We start from the raw sequence: 24,573 nt of genomic DNA on the forward strand, positions 1-24,573 counted from the left end.
CATTACTATACGACCTCTTTTTATCACGAAGATCCTTCTGATGCACCCTTCGACAACAAACAACAAATGTTCTGCCATTTCCTTTTAAATGAGTCCATCAAAGTAATGTTCTTGACAGTGGCCACCATCTTTATCTGTTCTTAATTATTTTGGGAAATCAGTACAACTATCATCTTGAAGCGATGCTCTTTTCAATGAATTACTAGGTACCCAATAATGAAATTGGCAAATTCAAATTTCTCTTGGAAGTATAGTGAGTTCATTCCTAGAGTTTTGCTAAATCAGAACGTCTCATAGCTTTGCAAAAGATTGTTTTTTATGCACATTGGTGTTGTGGCCTTATGAAACTATCGTCCTCAGTGTGAATTCCGCACCCCGTAGTTATTTGTGTGCTGTTTGCTCCATGTCACCATTTCTGATTTGGTCCTTCTCCAGGTGTTCCCGATTCTTTCAACACTCCTACAAACGTGCAGATTAGATATACAGGGGACTCAAAACTGGCCCTGTTTTAGTCTGTGTGCGTAGGTTCTACGATGGTCTGGTATCTTGCCCAGAGGTGTTTTCTAGGTCGGTGTGAATGATGCAGGGATGTGTTGTGCACCTCCACTACCCCACCATCCCACACAGTGTGATATGGATTATATGAATTGTAGAGTCTCTTTTTACTTTTGAAAAACCACAGTTGCTCCAGTTTTGATATTAAAAGGTTTCTTCAGCTCTTGGAAATATCAGATAGCAATGTCCTACATTACGAGCGCAAGACCTTTTCAGAGACTTCAGTCTTAAGAAAAGCAGAACAATTCAGCGTGTCGCAGTGTTCAACATGTGTTTTGTGAACTTTTTGAAATGTAACTTTCCAAAATGCTTAAGTGTAAAGTTTTTTTTTGTTTGTTTAAGATTGAAGAACTACAAAATTGAAAACTATAATACACTAGTTTGTCCAAATATTTCAGAACAGCATTTACCATCTTTAATGCTTTTGACTACTTGTCTTTTACGTCAACGATTTACCCATCAGAGGGATTTATCCCTTTCCTTGTGTAACTTAAAAATGATCAGAATTAGTTGATATTCCTCAGTTGATCAACATTCCTTAAACATTATCGAACAAGTGCAGAGTTTCTTTCTCTGGGTATCCAAGAACAAAGAAGGTATTACAGGCTGTAAAAGAGAGAATTTAGCTTCATTTTATGGTTTGTCAGATAAAAACGTATGTATCTAGGCTGATTTTATTTTTCAATGGAAAAGGGATTTTTTTTCATGACAGCAATCTCATATAGAATAAAGAGTGTAATTTATTTTCAGGGTTGCATTCGACCAGATATGGCAATTCTTCTTGCTATTAAATTCTAAATATCTATTTAAATACAGTATACAGTAAAAGATTTAGCCATGTTTTTTTTATTTTTTATTTTTTTGTGTCTTAAGATAGTCATTGTGATATCCACTATTTTCTGAAATACACTCGTACTTCAGGATTTCAGGGTCATTTCCTTTTAACATGGCATAGGGAGTTGTGTGAAAGTCTTTGCAGAGCAGTAAAGATAGATGTTCCATACCAGAAATAAAGGACTTTCAAAAACTCTGAAAGGATGAAAGTTTTGCTTCAGGTTCAATGGCAACGTTTCACATTATTATTATGTTTTTTGCAGTAACGACCTCACCTGTTTCAGTGACAACAACAACAGCACCAGGTAAATTCAGTTTTAAAGTGAACAGCCATAAAGAGTGAGATGTTCCATAACAGAAGAAATATTATTTTCAGCACTCTGAATTGAAAAATGTTTTTCCTCAGATTTCTTGGGAAGATTATGACATAATTATCATTGTTCTTCTTCTTCTTCTTCTTTTTTTTTCCGTAGTAACACCTACCGAATCAACAGCATCACCAGGTAAATTCTGTTGTTAATGTAAAGTGTCATAAATAGAAATTTTCCATACCAGAAGAAATATTACTTTGAGGACTCTGAACTGACAAATGTTTTTCTTTAGATTTAATGGTAATGTTTGACATTTTTATGTATTTTTTGTAGCATCAACGACAACCCCTTCAACTGGGTCAACCACCACATCAGCAGGTATGTTCTGTTTTCCAATTTGTTATTTCAGGATTCCTAAAGGACTTTATGTGTTTTCTTTTGTTATTATTTTTATCATTATTAAAATGAAAGTTGTAATGGCTTCCGTTTCATGCTACTTTTTCCCCCTATGACTGCCATTATTGTGTGCCCAGCCGGTTACAAAGTGCTTGTCACCTGACTCCAGATTTGTACAACTCGTGACGCGTAACGTGAAGGTGGCCGTATTATGTAAGGTCACCTCACGATATTAAGCACACCTTAAAATGACATAAATTAAAGGATGTCTTAGAGTGACAAAGTAGTCCTGCAACCAATCAATTTAACTAAATTTCCTTAAAGGGCTTGAGTTTATAGAGGCACCATCATTTTAAGTTACAAATCTCTGTCATTACTATACGACCTCTTTTTATCACGAAGATCCTTCTGATGCACCCTTCGACAACAAACAACAAATGTTCTGCCATTTCCTTTTAAATGAGTCCATCAAAGTAATGTTCTTGACAGTGGCCACCATCTTTATCTGTTCTTTATTATTTTGGGAAATCAGTACAACTATCATCTTGAAGCGATGCTCTTTTCAATGAATTACTAGGTACCCAATAATGAAATTGGCAAATTCAAATTTCTCTTGGAAGTATAGTGAGTTCATTCCTAGAGTTTTGCTAAATCAGAACGTCTCATAGCTTTGCAAAAGATTGTTTTTTATGCACATTGGTGTTGTGGCCTTATGAAACTATCGTCCTCAGTGTGAATTCCGCACCCCGTAGTTATTTGTGTGCTGTTTGCTCCATGTCACCATTTCTGATTTGGTCCTTCTCCAGGTGTTCCCGATTCTTTCAACACTCCTACAAACGTGCAGATTAGATATACAGGGGACTCAAAACTGGCCCTGTTTTAGTCTGTGTGCGTAGGTTCTACGATGGTCTGGTATCTTGCCCAGAGGTGTTTTCTAGGTCGGTGTGAATGATGCAGGGATGTGTTGTGCACCTCCACTACCCCACCATCCCACACAGTGTGATATGGATTATATGAATTGTAGAGTCTCTTTTTACTTTTGAAAAACCACAGTTGCTCCAGTTTTGATATTAAAAGGTTTCTTCAGCTCTTGGAAATATCAGATAGCAATGTCCTACATTACGAGCGCAAGACCTTTTCAGAGACTTCAGTCTTAAGAAAAGCAGAACAATTCAGCGTGTCGCAGTGTTCAACATGTGTTTTGTGAACTTTTTGAAATGTAACTTTCCAAAATGCTTAAGTGTAAAGTTTTTTTTTGTTTGTTTAAGATTGAAGAACTACAAAATTGAAAACTATAATACACTAGTTTGTCCAAATATTTCAGAACAGCATTTACCATCTTTAATGCTTTTGACTACTTGTCTTTTACGTCAACGATTTACCCATCAGAGGGATTTATCCCTTTCCTTGTGTAACTTAAAAATGATCAGAATTAGTTGATATTCCTCAGTTGATCAACATTCCTTAAACATTATCGAACAAGTGCAGAGTTTCTTTCTCTGGGTATCCAAGAACAAAGAAGGTATTACAGGCTGTAAAAGAGAGAATTTAGCTTCATTTTATGGTTTGTCAGATAAAAACGTATGTATCTAGGCTGATTTTATTTTTCAATGGAAAAGGGATTTTTTTTCATGACAGCAATCTCATATAGAATAAAGAGTGTAATTTATTTTCAGGGTTGCATTCGACCAGATATGGCAATTCTTCTTGCTATTAAATTCTAAATATCTATTTAAATACAGTATACAGTAAAAGATTTAGCCATGTTTTTTTTATTTTTTATTTTTTTGTGTCTTAAGATAGTCATTGTGATATCCACTATTTTCTGAAATACACTCGTACTTCAGGATTTCAGGGTCATTTCCTTTTAACATGGCATAGGGAGTTGTGTGAAAGTCTTTGCAGAGCAGTAAAGATAGATGTTCCATACCAGAAATAAAGGACTTTCAAAAACTCTGAAAGGATGAAAGTTTTGCTTCAGGTTCAATGGCAACGTTTCACATTATTATTATGTTTTTTGCAGTAACGACCTCACCTGTTTCAGTGACAACAACAACAGCACCAGGTAAATTCAGTTTTAAAGTGAACAGCCATAAAGAGTGAGATGTTCCATAACAGAAGAAATATTATTTTCAGCACTCTGAATTGAAAAATGTTTTTCCTCAGATTTCTTGGGAAGATTATGACATAATTATCATTGTTCTTCTTCTTCTTCTTCTTTTTTTTTCCGTAGTAACACCTACCGAATCAACAGCATCACCAGGTAAATTCTGTTGTTAATGTAAAGTGTCATAAATAGAAATTTTCCATACCAGAAGAAATATTACTTTGAGGACTCTGAACTGACAAATGTTTTTCTTTAGATTTAATGGTAATGTTTGACATTTTTATGTATTTTTTGTAGCATCAACGACAACCCCTTCAACTGTGTCAACCACCACATCAGCAGGTATGTTCTGTTTTTCCAGTTTGTTATTTCAGGATTCTTAAAGGACTTTATGTGTTTTCTTTTGTTATTATTTGTATCATTATTGAAATGACAGTTGTACTGGAATACAGTATACAGTAAAAGATTTAGCCATGTTTTTTTTATTTTTGTGTCTTAAGAAAGTTATTGTGATATCCACTATTTTCTAAACAGGCATCCTGAGAAATTGAATTGAGAAATGTTTATCCTCAGATTTTTTTGAAGAATCTGACGTTATTATTATTATTATTATTATTAGTAGTAGTAGTAGTAGTAGTAGTAGTAGTAGTAGTAGTAGTACTAGTAGTAGTAGTTGTGGTGATTTTTTTTTCTTTCCGATCAACATCACCACCAAATAAAATCTGTTTTTAAAGTAAACAGCCATAAATAGAAATGTTGCATAGTGGCCTCTGCCACCGCCATAAATGAGCTCAAGAAAGACATTCAGAAAAATATGATGAAAGAAATAAATTGCTTGCTGAAAACTAACGAGAAGCTGCAGCTGAAGCTCCAGGCGCAGCAGCAATAGCTGCGGCAGGATAGTAAAGACTTGGAAAATCATATATATAATCGTTTTGATGTAGCTTTTAAAGGTATGCGGTGAACAATTGAGGAACACATTCAGGAAAATGCATCTAAACTGAGAGAAGTTGCCGATCAGCTGGAAGACGTTAAGGAGACATTCACATTTCGAATTGACACAGCGGAACATTTGGCTTGTATCGCTGATGGAATAGCTACAGCTGCGAATTCTGAATGTAAAAAACTCAGAGACAGACTAGCGCCTCTGGGAGATGGATGTAGATGGAATAATATTAGAGTCAAAGGTGTACCTGAGAATCGTGAAAGTCCAAACCCAGTGAGACTCATAGCTAAACTATTCTCAAAAATAATTGGAGAGAATCAAATCAAATACCTCTAAACCTAGTACTCTAATGTCCGCTTCAAGAGATTACAATTTAAACTTAATGTAATGGCACTTCTCAGACTCAAACAAGAGTTTATATTTGAAAATAACCACATTCGTATTTTCCCTGATGTCTCACCCTCAACAGCTGTTGATCGTGCAGTTTTTTACAACATTAAACAGCGGTTACGGAAAGCCGATATCAGATACAGCCTCTTTTATCTTGCCAAACTGAAAGTGGATATTCAAGACAAATACTACATCTTCTCCTCCACAGAGGAAGCAGAAAAGGAATTAAGAAAGTTAATCCCGACACTTTTTTGAAATATGATAGTGAGTTGCATCCTGTCATGGAATGGCAAGAAGATATTTCCTGCTGTCTTATCTGCTTGCAACGATACGGGTCTTCTCTGACACTTTTTGTTTATGTTTTAATTACAATTATATGCATATGTGTGGAAGAAATTAAAGTAGTTTTGTTTTTTTTTTTTACTATTCTAAAGGAGACTGTTTAACGTCATACCCTTGGTTTATTGTTATTGTTATTATTGTATTATGCTTATCCAAGGCCATTTTTTAACACCATTCCCTGGGTTTACTGTCTTAATATTTCAAGACTGTTGAAGATTATATTTTATGCTTATAGTATTTAGACTTTATCGGCAATAGATATCTCTACTTTGTAATCCTCAAACGCCGCTGCTGGGAGGGCTTGTTTTGTTTTGGACGTGCTCTGTCCCTAGGTATGTCAAAGGACTGGGACTTTGTGAAGTGGGGTCCAGCCTCACATGGAGAGGCAAAATGGGGAGATGGGGGATAAGGGGGGGAGAGAAAGAGAGCAAGCTATTTAATCTATCCTTTTAATCCTTATAATTATAACTTTCAATGTAACAATAGGCTTCATGGCAATGGGAAAGTTGGAAATTAGGGTTACAGCTGTCTCACTTTCAGTTAAGACTACAAAATGACATTAAAAAATTCAGAATCAATGTCTTTATGATGGGACAGTTAACTTTGTGAGCTGGAATGTTAAAGGCCTGAATCACGGAGCCAGGCTCTACATTCAGAGCTCAACCTCTTAACAACCAAAGAAACTGAACAACTCATTTTTAAATCAAGACATCATTACTATGAACATGGAGAGAAAGCTAATAAGCTCTTAGCTCAACAAATCCACAAGACGTCCGTAATGCAATCCCAGCAATCACCAACACAAACGGGGATAAAATCATTGACCATAAAAATATAATGCACACATTTAGAGACTACTATAATTCCTTAAATTCTACAAATTCAAAGAACTCAACACACAATCTAATACATTTCTGAATACATTACAGTTACCAAAATTGATACTTTTAGTGCAGAGGAACTGGATAAACCTCTGGTGCTATCAGAATTACTAGATGCTATAAAGTCACTTCAGGGTGGGAAAGCAGGAAAGCATTTGTTCAGACTACTTTAAACTAGAATGTGGTACCAGACCAGGATGCCCCTTGTCACCACTGCTATTTGCAATCACCATTGAACCACTGGCAGTTCACTGTCGAAATTCTTATCAGATAAAGGGGATTATCAGAGAATGACTTTCATCTATATGCAGATGACATGGTACTGTATATATCAGACCCACAAAATACTGTGCCTGCAGTCTTAACAGCACTTACAGAATTTCAAAAGATCTGTGGTTTCAGAATTAATTTGAATAAAAGTGTGATCTTTCCAGTGAATTCTCAAGCATAAAATGTTAGGTTGGATACCTTCCCTTTTATTATTGCAGATCAGTTTAAATACCTAGGGGCAAATATCACATGTAAACAATAAGCTCTTTATCAACAAAATTTCGCCGTCTGTATGGAAAAAATTAAGTAAGACCTGCATAGATGGTCAACCCTTCATCTCACTCAAGCTGGAAGAATTAACATTGTTAAGATGAATATCCTTCCTAAGCTTCCCTTTTTATTTCAGAACATTCCAATATACTTCAATAAATCATTCTTTAAGCAATTAGATTCAACCATACCTCATTTATTTGGAACTTAAAACATCCACGTATCCAAAGAGCGACCCTACAAAGACCTAAGGCAGAAGGTGGCATGGCTCTACGTAACTTTCAGTTTTATTACTGGGCAGCAAACATACAAGCTATAAAACTTGGACACAAATAGATGAACATACATACATACTATTGCTTAGTCCGCAATAGAAAAAAAATCCTACAGTTCTTCTTTATATTCCCTGCTTTGTGCCGCAATAAATGCAAGTTATCCCCGATATACTAATAACCCAATTGTGCTTCACTCACTCAGAATATGGAACCAATGTAGAAAGCATTTTAAGATGGAGAATCTTTTATCTGTGGCACCTCTGCATGAGAACCACCTTTTTCAGCTCTCGCAAACATATGCAGTTTTTAATATCTGGAAAATATTTGGGATTAAATTGCTTAGAGATCTTTATATAGACAACATCTTTTCATCCTATGAACAATTACATTCCCAATTTAACTTTCCAGCAACACATTTCTTTCACTATCTTCGAATTACAAACTTTGTTAAACGGAACATGCCCGATTTTCCCCATCTCCCACCTTCCTGTATGCTGGAAAAAATATTGCTCAGTTTCAAGGACTCAGACAGCATTTCTGCAATATATAAAATTATTTTACAGTCCATCCCTTTCAAAGGTCCAAGTGGACAGTGGAAAAAGGATCTCTCACTCAAAATATCAGAAAAGGAGTGGAAGGTAGCAATGGAGAGAATTCACTCGAGCTCCATGTGCGCAAAGCATACAATTATTCAACTCAAAATTATATATCGAGCACATCTGTCTCGTTTAAAACTGTCCAAAATGTTTCCAGGGCAAGATCCAACCTGCGAACGTTGCAATCAAGTTCCAGCCTCACTGGGTCACATGGTTTGGGCCTGCACCAAATTAACATCATTCTGGACAAAACTTTTTGAGTGCCTTTCAGACAGCCTTGGTGTCACAATCCCTCCTAATCCACTAACAGCTGTGTTTGGTGTTCTTCCAGATGGGCTTAAAGTGGAGAATAACAAACAAACTGTGATTGCCTTCACTACACTATTGGCATGCAGAATTATTTTGCTAAACTGCAAGAATACTAACTCTCCTCTTTTAAGTCAGTGGGTAACTGATGTTTTATATTATTTGAAATTGGAAAAAATCAAATTCTGACTTAGAGGACCTGTGCAGAACCTTTTCAAAAACTGGCAGGATCTAATCAATAATATTTTAGAATAAGCTCTTAAAGCACTGAGGAAGTAGATTCTCTTCCCATTTCTTTTTCTTCTCCATTTACCTTTATCCGCCTATTAAACTTATTTATTTTTACTAGCTTTAAATCTTATTCCGTTGGCCATGCTGTCTTTCTCAGGGTCGGGGTTGATTTGTTTTCAATTCTATTTTTTGTAAAAATTGATCTATTTGTATGGAATGATTACAATAAAATCAATAAAATTAAAAAAAGAAAGAAATGTTGCATAGCAGAATATTACTTTGAGCACTTTCAATGGAAAAATGTTTTTCTCGAGATTTATCGACAATGTCTCACATTTTTTATATATTTTTTGTAGTATCAACCCGTTCAACTGAGTCAACGGCATCAACTGGTATGTTCAGTTTGTCAATTTGTTTTTTCTGAATTCCTAAAGAAATGCTTTACTGTTATTTGGTTTTTTTGCTATTATTATTTTTATCATTATTAAAATTAAACTTGTGATGGCTTACACTTCATACAAGTGTTTTCCATTATAACTGCCATTCTTGTGTTCCCAGTGTGAAAGACCAGCCCGGCAATAGACAGACACAGACTCCAGATATCCGAAAAGCATGCACCGTTTATTTTGTGACACAACAACACACAATACCATGCACAAACCACAAGCTACTCAGTCTTTATTCCTTCAGACGCCTCCACTCCTCTCTCGCAAGCTCCGTCCTCTTCCACCCAACTCCTGCTCTCCGAATGGAGTGAGGCGGCTCCTTTTATAACACACCCAGATGTGCTCCAGGTGCTCCCGATGATCTCCTTGCAGGACATCCTGGTGTGGCGAAGTGCTGCATGGGCACCCGGAAGCACTCTGGGTGTACCTGCTTCCTGGTTTGGCAGTACTTCCTGGTGTGGCGAAAGTGCTGTCCTCCAGGGCTTCAGGACCATCCAGGCACCCCCTGGTAGTGGCCACGGGTCCCGACAGGGTTGAGCTTCCCAGCTCCTTCTCCGTGGCCCTGGAAAAACAGTACTGCGCTGATAAGGACATAAGATTTTCCTCTCGTGCATTTGGGGAAAGGAGGCTTTTCAGGGAGAACAAAAAAGTTTGCAGGCTTTGGGAATTCTTGCATTAAGAAACATTTCGAAATCTGCCCTTAGCCTAAATGAAGTCCAATGTAAAGATGAGAAGAATTATGTGGTCATACTCTGTTCTATTAATAATTTCTGAAGTGACATATAGAATTAACATAAAACTCCATATAAATCAGTTTGGAAATACTATAAATAATGTGTTGCAGTAGTCAGTCTTATTTAAAGGGTAAAGTAATATTTACAAACCATTTCAGTTTTCCAGTTTAAAGCTGGAAAAACGTATTTTAGATAGTACTGTAATGTGTGTTTTAAAAGTCCGACTGATGACAATTCTGTAAAAGTAATGTTTATTTCTAATGAGTTAAAAAGTGACAAAATATTCTGGTGGTCTACATCCTTTTCCCCAGTACATAACATTTCTCTTTTTTCTGTATTCAAAGACATTTAGCTGCCATCCATCCACTCTCTTAATTTACTTTTACAATTAATTACATGCTGTATATAAGAGAAATGTTCTTTTTTCTGGAAAAGGGTCATCTGAATAAGAGTGAAAGTGCATGTTATGTTTTCTAAAGAAATATAGAGTATTGAGCCTACTTAGCCTAGCAAGACCCCCTTTTTTCTGAATATATAAACAGAGTAGCAGTTTAAGAATGGAAAAGGTACTACAGTAATCCCTCGCTATATCGCGCTTCGCCTTTCGCAGCTTCACTCCATCGCGGATTTTATATGTAAGCATATTTAAATATATATCGCGGATTTTTTGCTGGTTCGCGGATTTCTGCAGACAATGGGTCTTTTAATTTCTGGTGCATGCTTCCTCAGTTGGTTTGCCCAGTTGATTTCATACAAGGGACGCTATTGGCAGATGGCTGAGAAGCTACCCAGCCTACTTTTCTCTCCTTCTTGCGCTGACTTTCTTTGATCCTGACGTAGGGGGATTGAGCAGGGGGGCTGTTTGCACACCTAGACGATACGGACGCTCGTCTAAAAATGCTGAAAGATTATCTTTACGTTGCTATCTTTTGTGCAGCTGCTTCCTGAAGGACATGCTGCACGGTGCTTCGCATACTTAAAAGCTTGAAGGGCACGTATTGATTTTTGATTGAAAAACAAACTGTCTCTCTTTCTCCCTCCCTGCTCCTGATGGAGGGGGTGTGAGCTGCCGCCTTCAACAGCTTTGTGCCGCGGTGCTTCGCATACTTAAAATCCAAACAGCTCTATTGATTTGTTTGCTTTTCTCTATCTATGTGACATTATCTGCTCCTGACACGCACTTCTTTGAAAAGGAAGATATGTTTGCATTCTTTTAATTGTGAGATGGAACTGTCATCTCTGTCTTGTCATGGAACACAGTTTAAACTTTTGAAAAAGAGACAAATGTTTGTTTGCAGTGTTTGAATAACGTTCCTGTCTCTCTACAACCTCCTGTGTTTCTGCACAAATCTGTGACCCAAGCATGACAATATAAAAATAACCATATAAACATATGGTTTCTACTTCGCGGATTTTCTTATTTCGCGGGTGGCTCTGGAACGCAACCTCCGCGATGGAGGAGGGATTACTGTATATAAATAAAACGTATTGTTATAATTATTACTGCCAACCATTTCTGTATATAATTAAATCAATGTGATAATTCTGAATTAAACTCCTTAAGAATGTTACTTGTGAACCCAATGCAATTTCAATGCCTATGTTACAGAATAGAGAGGCTAATGGTGTCAAAAGCTGTGCTTAACCCTAAGAATAAATTAGTGCAGCATTTCCTTCAACAGAATACATTAAAATATTAATAACAAAATATGAGTTTGTACCATTTCTCTGCCATTTCATACATGTTTTTATTTATTTATTTACACAAGGAGAGGCAGCGTTTACAAATGTCTAGTTGATTAAAGGTAAAGTTAAAGTATGCTTGATTTGTGTTGTACACAATGCCAATCCATGGATTGAACCCACAGCCAAGGAAAGGTTTCCATAATGACTTATAGTACTTTAGAATATGTTGCGGCCAACACTGTTTTGGAATCACACTTCACATTAACAGTAGAGTTTCCAAGGTCACTCATTTGATAGTGACAAACTTGCCCATTGCTTTCATTTTCTAGTTTTGCACAATTAACAGAACACCAACAAAATGTTCCTTACATTAGATCTCCAGACATTTTATCATACAATCTAGGTAAAAACTCGGCTAATATGAAGAATGGAAACCATAAGTGTATACAAGAGCCAGTGTTTCCAAAAATTCACAAAATTCTAATTTTTAATTTAAAATTTTATTTCTCAAAATGATATTCAGAGGATACAATTATGTTATATAGCTACTTTCATATTGATTACTTTTCTATAGTTTTTTCCTTATAGAATTGGTCAAAGGTTAAGCTGGGTGTGCATTTTGTGGAAATTTAATTTAAATAAACGCCTGGTACCAGTGTTAACGATTGGGGATACATTTTTTTCTTTTTACAAAGAAAATCATGGTGGGAATGTGGTGCTGTGCACAACTTTGCACCTGAATGAAGGCTGATGCTAAAATGTTATTTCCAGTTTAGACAATTGAGGTAATTATTTCTGAAGAGTGGTTAATTGGTCAGAAAACTTCTTAGCTTCCCAATTTGAGCAGAATACCATTGTTTAGACAATGACACAATTCTGAATAGAGAAATTACTTTTTCAAACTCTTAGGAAATGTTCATTATATCAGATGCTAGTCTTCTTCTTCTTTCGGCTGCTCCCATTAGGGGTTGCCACAACACATCATCTTTTTCCATCCCTTCCTGTCCTCTGCATCTTTCTCTGTTATACCAATCTCCTGCATGTCCTCTCCCACCACAACCATAAACCTTCTAAAGTTCCATAAACCTTAGGCCTTCCTCTTTTCCTCTTGCCTGGCAGCTCTATCCTTAGCATCTTTTTCCTAATAAACCCAGCATCTCTTCAATGCACATGTTCAAAATAAGGCAATCTTGCCTCTCAAGCTTTGTATCCAAACCGTCCAACCTAAGCTGACCCTCTAATGTACTTATTTGTAATCCTGTCCATCCTTGTCACACTCAATACAAATCTTAGCATCTTTAACTCTTCCACCTCCAGCTTTGCCTCCTGTATATATATATCAGAAGGTAGTGTAAAAGTATAATGTACTGTCATACATGCAGTAGCTGGAAACTATATTTTACATGTCAGTGTTGTACCATTAATTAGATAATTAGATATTCTGAGAAACTCACAGTTTCTAATGCAGTCTCTCAATGGTCCAGTAACATGATATTAAAAGACCAGTTGCATAGTTTATTGTTGTGGAGTTTGAAAACTGATATAGGTTGCTGCCATTCTAACAGACATCAAACACTGATGTTTTTAATTCTGTATTCTCCAGAAGAATGCAAAGTAATACATTTTTCACCTCTATGAGTAAGCTGAAACTCAAAGAAGTATATAAATACTATTTTGTACCATCTAATGGAGTATGTCAAACTTATTACACATTTTTTACATATAAATATTGGGGATATGTATTTGACATGCATCTCATTCTAGATACAAATGTCTAGAAGTTCACTTTTTTTTAATTAAGGTGTGATGGTGCTGGTTGGCACCATGCTCCCACTCTTGTTTTTGGGAGCCTCTTGAATCCGACACCATCAGGTGAGCTTGACATAGGAGGATAAACAACACATATAGCAAGGGGAAGGTGTAAAGGTGCTCAGTGCTTTTATTAAAAACAACAAACCAAAACAGTGTTAAAATAGTGCAGTGCATCCAAATATTTAGTAAATAAATACTCCAATAAAAGGTGTAAAGTAGAGGTTAAAAAATAAATCAAATAAATATCCTTTAAAAAACGTGGATAAAAACATGGCAGTAAAAAACATGAGCTCTGGTGCAGTCCTTTAAAAAGCTGACGTCTCCTTGGCTTAACCCAGAGCTGGTCCTTGCAACCATGGAGGCACCTGACCAGCAGCTCAGCCCACCTTCATTGCTGCTCCTAGGCTCAGGCATCTGTAGCCATCTCTGGCTGCCGACAGGACGCCCCATCAAGCTTCCGACTCCCACTGCCAGCCCCACGCCCCTGTGTCCATGGCAACACCCACAGGATGCCTCTCTCAGCCTCTCACTCCCCTGCAGCCACGTTGCTTCTCTCCAGTGAGTTGCTAGAAACTGAGTAGTTCTTTAGTCTCTCTAGCTCTCAGGTCACTCAGCTGGAGTGGCCATCAGCTCCCGAGTGCTGTTCAAACGTTCCCTTAGGGACTTTCTCCCGGCTGTCTGCATTCTCTCCTTCCTTTAACCGCTCTTTTCTTTCTTTTCTCTGTCATTCTGAATGGCCCTTTTTTCCTTCTTCTCTCTCTAGTTTAGCACTCGCGCTTCCTTTTTAAAACCACGACTGTGGCACAGCTGTGGCAATCAGCAGCTCCAGGTACCAATTAGGGTCACGGGCAAACCTGCACCTGTGCACTAAGTGCAGGGCCACCCACTCCCGCATCGCACACGGGAACTGCTCTCACCAACCTACCATGCTGCCACACAAAGACATGAGTGCGGTAATTATCTATTTAAAAGATGCCAACCAACTTTACCACATAAGGCTCCACCACATATGTATATTTCTTAAATTTAAACAATGTTTAAATAAGCCAAGAGCAATATGAGTTAAAGAGAAGCAGTAATGTGGTCTTATGATGTGCAGTGGCTAAAAGTGCATTGGATCCATCTTTACAAGGCATTTTAAAAGGTGGGAACAGCTCTGTATTGTGTGATGATGTTGGTGTAATGATGGTATCATTCATCAAGCCTTTCCACTTTTAAAAAATATTTTTGAATGAATTTTATATCTGATTATTTATTGCATTCTTGCTATGTTGTGCATATATTATTTATATTATTGGCTTTGTTTTATAAACGTGCTCAAATGATATGCAACATGCTTGTTCGAATGATGGCTCTGAAAACTGCCACAATTTAAATATGGGTTTTCTCTGCAATGGTGTCTTACATTAAACTAGTCTGGAGCTGTTTCTTAGTGACATTTCCTTTATACACAAGGACACTGAACACAGTTATTAAATTAAAAGCTTAGTTTAATTTGTGGTAGTTTAAACTTTTCCCTTGTGGTCTTTTTCCTCCTACAGTTGTAAGACTTGGATTGAAGTCAGTTGCTGATTTTAAATTTCCCTGGTGTGACTGAATATAGATATCAGGGAGCATGCCCTGTGAATGAATAAAGTGTTTTCCAGTCCAGAGATAACTTCCTATTTTTTACTTAGTGCTGCTTGAAACCTCTAGCTCTGCATAATCTAACACTAGGCAGGCTGTTTGGACGTAAAAAAAGGATTTTTGTTTTAGCAAATATATGTTTCTACACTATACAAATAAAGATTAAGTGCCTTTTATGTGGCCAGTTTTTAACAATACCCCACTGTTTTATTACATTAAACATCAGTCAAGCCATTTTCATAACAAAGTGAACTGGAATTTCATAGTTGTTCACATGTCACACTATTTAATTTAATCATATGATCTTCATTATTCATAATATTTCCTAAGTTACTTGATTTAGGAATCTTTAAGGCTTACTTGTCAAACTCATTTTTAAATTATTATCTGCTTATGTTATTTGTAAATAAAATAACCTTTTATTACCCTGTGTTCGGATTCAGCGGGTTGGAAAATGGATGGATGGATGGATAACCTTTTATTGTGACACTCAAATACTAAAGAAAAAATGCTGTTAAAGTTGAACTCTATATAGTATGTTATTTTCTGAGTATTTTCTTGCCCTCATTTAAGGAATTGTAGGTTATTTACCTGTGGGTGTAGTTGATAGAGCACTTCAGTTTTTTGGTAACTAACAAGAAAGTAATTGCTACCTGTTGTATACACAGATGTGCATTCAGCCCTATAGACATTGCTGTTACACAGAGAAAAATTAAATGTGACAAATGCATCTCATCCACAACTACCAATATAAATTTACATATGCAGGTTTAGTTATTCATAACAGAGTCATAATAATGTATCAGCCGCTTAAAACATGTTATTGAAAAATACTCAAAAGAACATGACTAACTCCTTAACTAAACTTTAGATTAGAAAATATTTTATTTCAGTTATTTATTTGAATTTGCTTGCTTTCGCACAGCTTTAAGTAAATCTAATTGCAATCTGTACATATCTTTAAAACTGTTTTTTAAATTAATAGTTCAAATCATTTTTAGAGTAGACCTAATCTATCTAATTCTGTTTCAGTACCAATTATTACTGGACCAAAGACAACAGTGCACACCGCTGCACAGATATCTACAACAAGACTGGGTAAATTTCAAACATTTTGAAATTTCTTTTGTGATTTTTATTTTTGTATAGACACCATCTTTAACTACTTTATTATTAATATGTGTAAATATTGTATCTATTCATTGATTGTCTTGATATTTAATATCTTAAGTTTACCTAATGATCTTATGCTTCTGTGACAGAATGTTTAATGTCTAATGCTAAAGCCACTCTTTTCTGGCCTTATTACATGGAAAGCACACTTTTCATTTCCATGATGTCTCTCCATGACACTGTGGCCATTCTCTTTCTACATATGACCAGAATAGACGTAAACATATAAAAGCTTACTGAATGGAACACAGAAGAATAACAAATGTTAAGTACAGATTGATTTTGATCTCACAGTATTATATGTGGTGGCTTTCCGAATACCTACCACATGCTCTTCTGAATTATAGAAACCATCCATGCTTTAGTCACCTCACAATAAGGTATAGCCCCCATGACTCTGTGTGACTTTTCCTGTGATTTTCATGAGCATCCTTAATTTACACATTGTTAAAATTACACTGAGGTGTACACATTGGCTTTGCAAGCCTGTTTCCATCAGGTGTGCAGTGTGTTACTCCCAGCAATTCAATCATAGTCCCACCAATAGCCCCTTACAACTCACTGCAGCTCTCTGCTTTGGAAATTATATTAGTAAATAGTACCAGGTACTATGACTAAGGAATATCATTGAGAATAATCTTGGAGGCTGGCAGTGATGAACCAAACGAAACAACTACCTGATTACTTTAGGTAAAGTCATCATGTGGTTTCAGAAGGTAGTGAATGATGTGGTCGAAATTTAACATCTTATTAAAGAAAGAAACATCCTCTAACAGGACAATTCAGTAATCAGGCAGCAGAAAAGCTGTTCATTGTATCTTTTAATTACTCCTCGGAAAAATGCCTTGGAGTGAGAATTTTTCAGAAGCAGTCCATTACAGCATGGTCAGAAAGATCAGAATGGTCAGAGAAACAAAGGCTAGAGGTTTATTTTATAAACTGTTGAATTTACATACTGTGTCAATCAATGCATACATTTTACTCTGGTTGGTCCATTGGTTTACACCCTAATGATTTATATAAAGTAAAAGTCTATTATATTATTTTCTGCTTCTTCTTATACCTTTTGAGATGAGACATTACCCTTGAAATTTCTGTGCATATAACAACTGTCCATTCTTGTTTATAAGACATCTGCTGATTTCTTAGTCAGTACATTTTGTATATTACACCAACCTTTCTTCTGGTACATTCTTTATTTACTTGACCATCTCAGTTTTTTTCCTAAAACAAATCTTTTTTTAAATGTATTTCAGTGTACATTTTGTTTTTCACTTGACCTTTATTTGGTTTCCCACATTTATTAACCCTTTATGCTATTTCTTTAAGATGAATGCTATGTTACCCTAAAATAATTATTCTACAATGACTTTAAAAGTGGTTTGAAAGTGTCTTCCTGCAAATCTTGGTTCTCAGCACTGCAGTGCATATTTGATGAGTTAGTAGCCAGGACTGTTTCTAGGTTGACTGCAGGTTCCGTGTATTCTGCACATAGATTCCCCTCATATAAGGTTCCATAAGGTACTCTTAACCATCACTAAGCCTAAGTTGTGATTTAAATCCCATGTCAATTATTCAGGTCAATAGAAAATATAAATTATGTGGGAAAATGTTTCACTTGAAGAGTATGGGTAAAGCTGCGCTAGCAACTTACTGGAAAGGTAAAAAACATTGACAATGAGAAGGGAGCAAGAAAAACAATTGGAAGTGTAATGTTGTTCAGCTCCTCTTCAGCTATCACAACAATGGTTAGTATATTTCTTTTATGCAGTGAAGTAACTAGGCAAACAAAGAAATCCATGTCCAACTCTGATGTACTGTCTACTGAAGACTGGCAGGTTCTGGAGGTAATTGACTTGTACTATTCTTACAAATCATGCACCAGTCTCAGACAACTATTGAAAACAATGTTCACTGACAGAAAAATCCCAGCTAAACTTTCATGTAGTGAAACAAAATGTGCATATTTTGTACACTCGGTAGTGCTCCTTATTGTAAATCATTGCTTGTCAGATAAGTGTCTCAACAAGCTGAGAATGCCCTTGATTTTGGTGAAACTGTTAATCACTTAGCTGAAATAAAAGGATATACACATGACAATTTGGAATGACGAAGAAGAGAAAACTGTGTACGTAATAAATGTAGATTGAACAGATGGGAATTGGACCATACTGTTTCCAGCCTCTACTGGCTATTCAAAGACAGTCCTCCATACAGAGAGGACTTTGTTAAATTCACAGATTGCAATCCATTTATGCTGAAATTTATTTAACACTGCTTAACAGAAAATGTGGCTGTATGTGAAAAAGCATTAATGCTTTGAATAATATTGCTCTTCACTAAGCTCCGTAATAATGTTTGAATTTTAATACTAATATTGATTTTAAGCAGTATTACTTTTTTTGTTACTGAACAGCAAATGTCAGTTAATATATTCATTACCCCCCAGCTCATAACCAGGTGCCACATATTACAAACACATTCAAACTCCCTCCACCCTTACCAGTGACGTGCGGTGAGGCTCATGGCTGGTGAGGCACTGACTCCTTCAGAGTCAGATTTGCAAATATATGAACCCAAAAGAATAGCTTATTCACTAGTTGGCAGCATTTACTACTGGTTATATTTCATATCTCTTCAGCATTCTTTACACACACATAAGGTACATTATTGGCTAAGAAAGAATGTTGCATTTATAGCGGCGAGAGAGAGAGAGCGTATTTGCTCTGCACCCTCCATTTGTTCTTAATTTGCATTTGCAATTCCACAATTCATACTCATTCAAAAAAAATGAAAGTATTGATGTGATGTACAAAAAAAAAAAAACAGATTTCAATTTTGACCTTAATTGAAATATTTAGTTGTTTTTTAAAAGCTTTTAATTCTGATGCTTTAAACAATTTTAATACAGACTGTCCAACAAAAGGATAACAAGAAAAACAAAAGAATATTTTATTTAAGGTCAAAATTTAGTTTTTAAATATTGGATTGTTTTTTTCTTAGTCTGATCCCATTTTTTTTTTATAATTGAAAACGGTTTATGGTCTTACCTTTATTTGTAAATGAAGTCCATGCGCCTATCCTTCTTCACGAAAATCTTTGTCACTTTCTTTTAAAAGTCCTCCTTATTTTCCTTTAGTTTTAAAAATTTGAATCTTCCATTTTGGCAGTCAGTCAGAACAAAAAATAAAAATAAACGGACCGTTGCAGTGCACTTGACTTTCTAATATCGCTTACTTATTGGCGCCGCGAGCCTCTGCGTGGATCAGCAGCAACAGCAGCAATCACCTGTTGGGCTCACATGCTCCCCCTTCGGTGTGGCACAGTACTGTCTGCCTCACCTTGTGCCTTTTCACTGCGGTTTTGTGTCCAATCAGCAAGGCTAAATATGTCACACACATTCCTTAAAGATATTAGCCAGACTGTGGAATGTCAGGGTGTATAATAAACGTGTCTGCAAACATTATATTGGCGACAAACAAAGAGACAGCAACAGGCACGCACCATTTGCATGCATCAACCCAGTGTGTGAGGGAGAGTGCAGTCTGAGGTGAGGTGAGGCTCATCGTTGCAGCACCTCTCGTTTCTCCCCTGTATTTCAACAGGAAATGCACCAATTCAGCGATTTTGACTATAAAAATGATCAAAATTATTGGAATCATACAGAAAACAAATTTATAGCACAGACCAGTGGACATATTTATTTTATGTTATCATTATTAGTTTTTTTACTTTTCATGAGAGCCTCACCTGCCTCCCCTGACTGCACGTCCCTGACCCTTACACAGAAGCAGCATATCTTTTTACTTAGGAGAAAACTGCAAACTTTAAATGAAATGCCGGAGAAAACTGGGACTTTATTTATTCACTATGGTTGCTACCCACTTACAAGTTTAATCAGACTCCATGTAGTAAACTTGTTCTTGTGCATGCTTGTAGGGTATACAGTAATCCCTCCTCCATCGCGGGGGTTGCGTTCCAGAGCCACCCGCGAAATAAGAAAATCCGCGAAGTAGAAACCATATGTTTATATGGTTATTTTTATATTGTCATGCTTGGGTCACAGATTTGCGCAGAAACACAGGAGGTTGTAGAGAGACAGGAACGTTATTCAAACACTGCAGACAAACATTTGTCTCTTTTTCAAAAGTTTAAACTGTGCTCCATGACAAGACAGAGATGACAGTTCTGTCTCACAATTAAAAGAATGCAAACATATCTTCTCTTCAAAGGAGTGCGCGTCAGGAGCAGAGCATGTCAGAAACAGACAAAATCAATAGCTGTTTGGCTTTTAAGTATGCGAAGCACCGCCGGTACAAAGCTGTTGAAGGCGGCAGCTCACACCCCCTCCGTCAAGAGCAGGGAGTGAGAGAGAGAGAGAGAGACAGAGAAAAACAAAGTCAAAAATCCTTTGAGCTTTTGCAGCACGTCGCTTCAAGAAGTAGCTGCACACAGAAGGTAGCAACGTGAAGATAATCTTTCAGCATTTTTAGACGAGCGTCCGTATCGTCTAGGTGTGCGAACAGCCCCCCTGCTCACACCCCCTACGTCAGGATCACAGAAAGTCAGCGCAAGAGAGAGAAAGAAAAGTAAGTTGGGTAGCTTCTCAGCCATCTGCCAATAGTGTCCCTTGTATGAAATCAACTGGGCAAACCAACTGAGGAAGCATGTACCAGAAATTAAAAGACCCATTGTCCTCAGAAATCCGCGAACCAGCAAAAAATCCGCGATATATATTTAAATATGCTTACATATACTGTAAAATCCGCGATAGAGTGAAGCCGCGAAAGGCGAAGCGCGATATAGCGAGGGATCACTGTATTTTTTATGTTTTATATAACTGCTTCTTAATCTCATATTGATTTCTCTATTTCTTTATTAAGGCAGTTCATGTTTCTAGTTTAAATTACTAAATAGACACCCCTCCATTTTCCAAAACCTCTTATCCAGAGGAGGGTCACTGAACAGCTGGAGCCTATCGCAGAGTTAATATATTCACACATACATCAGGGGCCAATTTAGTATCACCTGGAGTAAACCCTTTTGGGCTCAGGAACATGGGAGAACTTGCAAACTCCACACAGGAAGCACCTGAGACACGAACCCTGGTCTCCTTACTGCATATCAGCAGCGCTACCGATGTGCCATCTACTCTATAAATAGGTATATTAAACCATAAATGTTCATGTAACAGTGGAAATGTGATGCAGTGCTAATCCTGCTGCCTCACAAACAAGAGAGCAGGGTTCACATTCAGGATGCTTCCTGTGTGGAGTTTGCATGTTCTCCCATGACTGCGTCTGTTTCCTGTTGATACTCTGGTTTCCAAGCACAGGCCAAAGACATGCAGGCTAGGTGGATTGGCCCTGTCCAAGGACTGTTTCTGTCTTGCACCCTATGCATACTGGAATAGGTTCCAGTAATTCTACTCTTAATAAGTGAGGTTAGAAAATGGGTGGATGGATTTTTATACAAATTATCTAGCTCATTTTCCTTAATAGAAATGTTATATGCATGTATACATTGTTATTGGTAAGAAAAAATATCTGTACAGTTTTTAGTGTCTAGGACTGATGTTTTCTTTATTTCCTTATTTTAGTCCCTCCTTGCTCTGGACACTGGACAGACTGGATAAACAATAACCATCCTTCTGTAAGCAATGGTGGTGATTCTGAAGACGTGAAAGGCTTGTGCCAGAATGGTGTTGAAAACATCCAATGCCAATCTTTACATCCTGAATATCATAATGAAAATGTGACATGCAACATACAGCAAGGTCTCATATGCAGAAATAATGACCAGCCTTCTGGATCTAGCATGAGCATATGTGCTGATTATGAAATTCGAGCTTGTTGTTATAGTATAACTTCTACTACTACTACTACTACCACTACCACAGTTTCCACTACTTCTACTACTCATACTCAGACTGTTACTTCTGTTAGTGCTACCCGTCCCACATGTACTTGCATTTTTGAAAATAATACTTTTCAGTGTGGCACATCTTGGTTTGCAAACTGTGCCAACAACACATGCATTTCAAGCAACACAATTCACTCCACACCTGTCGTTTGTCCTTCTAATCCAAAACCTAAATGTGCCAGCGGACTGGAACCTTCACTAATCCAAACAGGATGCTGCAGCACGTGGGACTGTGGTTGTGAGTACAATAATCATCTTTTACAATATTTGTTTTGATAATATAAAACTTCATAGAATGAATTTTATTGTTCTTGCCTTTTTTCAGGCGCATGTCAGGTGTTTGGAGATCCCCACTATATAACATTCAGTGGTGCTAAATATGCCTTCTTGGAGGATTGTACTTATATTCTAGTACAGGAAAAGGCTCCAGTATATGGATTTAAAGTTATGGTAGACAATTATTACTGTGCAAAAGGAGCATCTTGTGCAAAAGGAATAATAGTAACATTCCGCAACAACACTGTGAACCTTACCTTAAACAATGTGAACTCCAAAGGTGATGTTAAAATATTGGTAAGTTTGTTGTTTTGTTTTTCCTCCAGTGCTCAGTGAAGTTGAAATAAGAAGGATACATTTTAAATAATAAATGCTAAGTTTGTTTTGGAAAATTTGTTCTTTAACATAATATGTTTCCATACTTAGAGTAGGTATTACAATTTAGATTCATGGGACACTACATTTTCACAATGATAACATAAAAGAAAATTATAGTATTTTCAATATAATTCTACCAACAAATCCCATTCATTAATTTTCCAAACCTGTTTATTCCAGTTTAGTGTTAGGAATGGCTAGGGCTTATTTTGACAGCATTGAACAGCAGACAGGAATCAGGCCTAGGGAAGTTATCACTTACACACCTACTGTTCTGATTTAGACTCGATTCTTTAGACGTGCAAGCTTAGCGTCTAAGCTGCGCTTTGATCTAGGCCTCTGTGCCAATAATATGAATTGCAGCACAGATTCACCACATGCCAATTTAAGACAAATTGTAAATGGGTTGATACTTTTTAAGTGTGTGTGGGTCTAGGTCTGACTTTTTAAGTAATGGTTTGATGACTAACACTTTTAGTGCATCAGGTACTTTACCATGCAATAATGAACTATTGATAATGCTGAGAATAGGTGCTGCAAAACATCCAATGCGCTTTTCTTTTTTTTTTGTTGGCACTTGATCTAGGGAGCAAGTAGTAGGTTTCATTTTAGAAATCAAAGTTAAGACTTCCTGTTATATTACAGGATTACAATTTCTAAAGTGTAGAATGCAAGGTGAGATAGGGTTTGCCAAGCTAGTATGCGGTTAGCATTCTGATGCTGAAATCTGGAATTTTATATTTTTAATTTTTTCATTAAAGAAGTTTATAAAGTCTGTACTGCTAATATTTGTTGGTATTTTGCACTGTAGATCTGAATTCCAATTTGTTAATTTAGCTACTGTTCTAAACAGTACCCGAGGATTGTTATTATTGTTATGTATTATTTTAGAATAGTAGTCTGAGCGATCTTTAAAGAGAGCTTTTTTATATTTTTAACACTCTCTGTCCATACAATTTGAAAAACCTGCAGCTTTGTTGTTCTCCATTAGCGCTCCAGTTTTTGACACTCTAATGTATGAGCTCGAGTGCTCTCATTGAACCAGGGTGAGTTTCTATGTGCTTTGATCATTTTTGTTTTAAGGGGAGAAACTGTCCAGAGTATCTCTGAAGGTCCTATTATAATTTGATGTTAGCTCATCTAAATTGTTTTCCATGTTTACATTTGATGTTAACTGATATAAATGTTTTCCACAATTACACATGACTTACTTAAAGTATCTATACATTTTGAAGCAGAATTACAATCTAGATGTCACACTTTGTTTTAATCTGTGAGTGTATTGGTAAGGGCAGAACCGAATCAAACGTAATTAAATAGTAATCAGAAATAACTTAATTTAATGGAGTAATATTTAAATTTTGAATTTCAATTTTGTAAGTTATAATTAAATCTAATGTGTGGTTATGATTATGAGTTGGACCTTTGACAATCTGGCAAAATCCTACTGAATTTAACAAATAAGTAAAACATTTGCTAAAAGTGTCAGTTTCCACATCAATGTGTACATTAAAATCCCCCATCAACACTATGTGATCATAATTTATAGCCAAGGGCAATCGACTTAGACTTCTCACTGTTGGTTACTTTTCCTCATCAGAAAGCCTGAGGATTTGATTAGTTTTCTGCTTTTTTTTCTTTTTCTTGAGTTTGTAAAAAGCTATGTACGTGTGTGAGATGCCGCTGCTCTGTGCTGTACTAGATTCCAAATGTCTCTCTGGTATATTTTAGTTCTCCAATAAATACCCATCCTGCTACTTATCTTTACTATCTTGTTGCCTTTCTTTATACAGCATGTACTCAAGAGAAC

The 24,573-nt window shown here is 36.5% G+C and overlaps 1 protein-coding gene across 1 annotated transcript in view; it reads left to right on the forward strand.

The window, feature by feature from the left end:
- Positions 1 to 24,573, forward strand: part of LOC114657174 (mucin-19-like) — a 125,867-nt gene that overhangs the window by 86,146 nt on the left and 15,148 nt on the right. Inside the window, exons 37-46 of the mRNA XM_051928712.1 lie at positions 1,653 to 1,694; positions 1,863 to 1,892; positions 2,034 to 2,078; positions 4,120 to 4,161; positions 4,330 to 4,359; positions 4,501 to 4,545; positions 9,067 to 9,102; positions 16,047 to 16,112; positions 21,787 to 22,347; positions 22,435 to 22,682. Coding sequence (XP_051784672.1) covers positions 1,653 to 1,694; positions 1,863 to 1,892; positions 2,034 to 2,078; positions 4,120 to 4,161; positions 4,330 to 4,359; positions 4,501 to 4,545; positions 9,067 to 9,102; positions 16,047 to 16,112; positions 21,787 to 22,347; positions 22,435 to 22,682 — 1,145 coding nt within the window. The remainder of the gene's footprint in view (positions 1 to 1,652; positions 1,695 to 1,862; positions 1,893 to 2,033; positions 2,079 to 4,119; positions 4,162 to 4,329; positions 4,360 to 4,500; positions 4,546 to 9,066; positions 9,103 to 16,046; positions 16,113 to 21,786; positions 22,348 to 22,434; positions 22,683 to 24,573) is intronic.

The sequence above is a fragment of the Erpetoichthys calabaricus genome, chromosome 1, assembly GCF_900747795.2.
Source record: "Erpetoichthys calabaricus chromosome 1, fErpCal1.3, whole genome shotgun sequence".
Taxonomy (NCBI): Eukaryota; Metazoa; Chordata; class Cladistia; order Polypteriformes; family Polypteridae; genus Erpetoichthys; species Erpetoichthys calabaricus.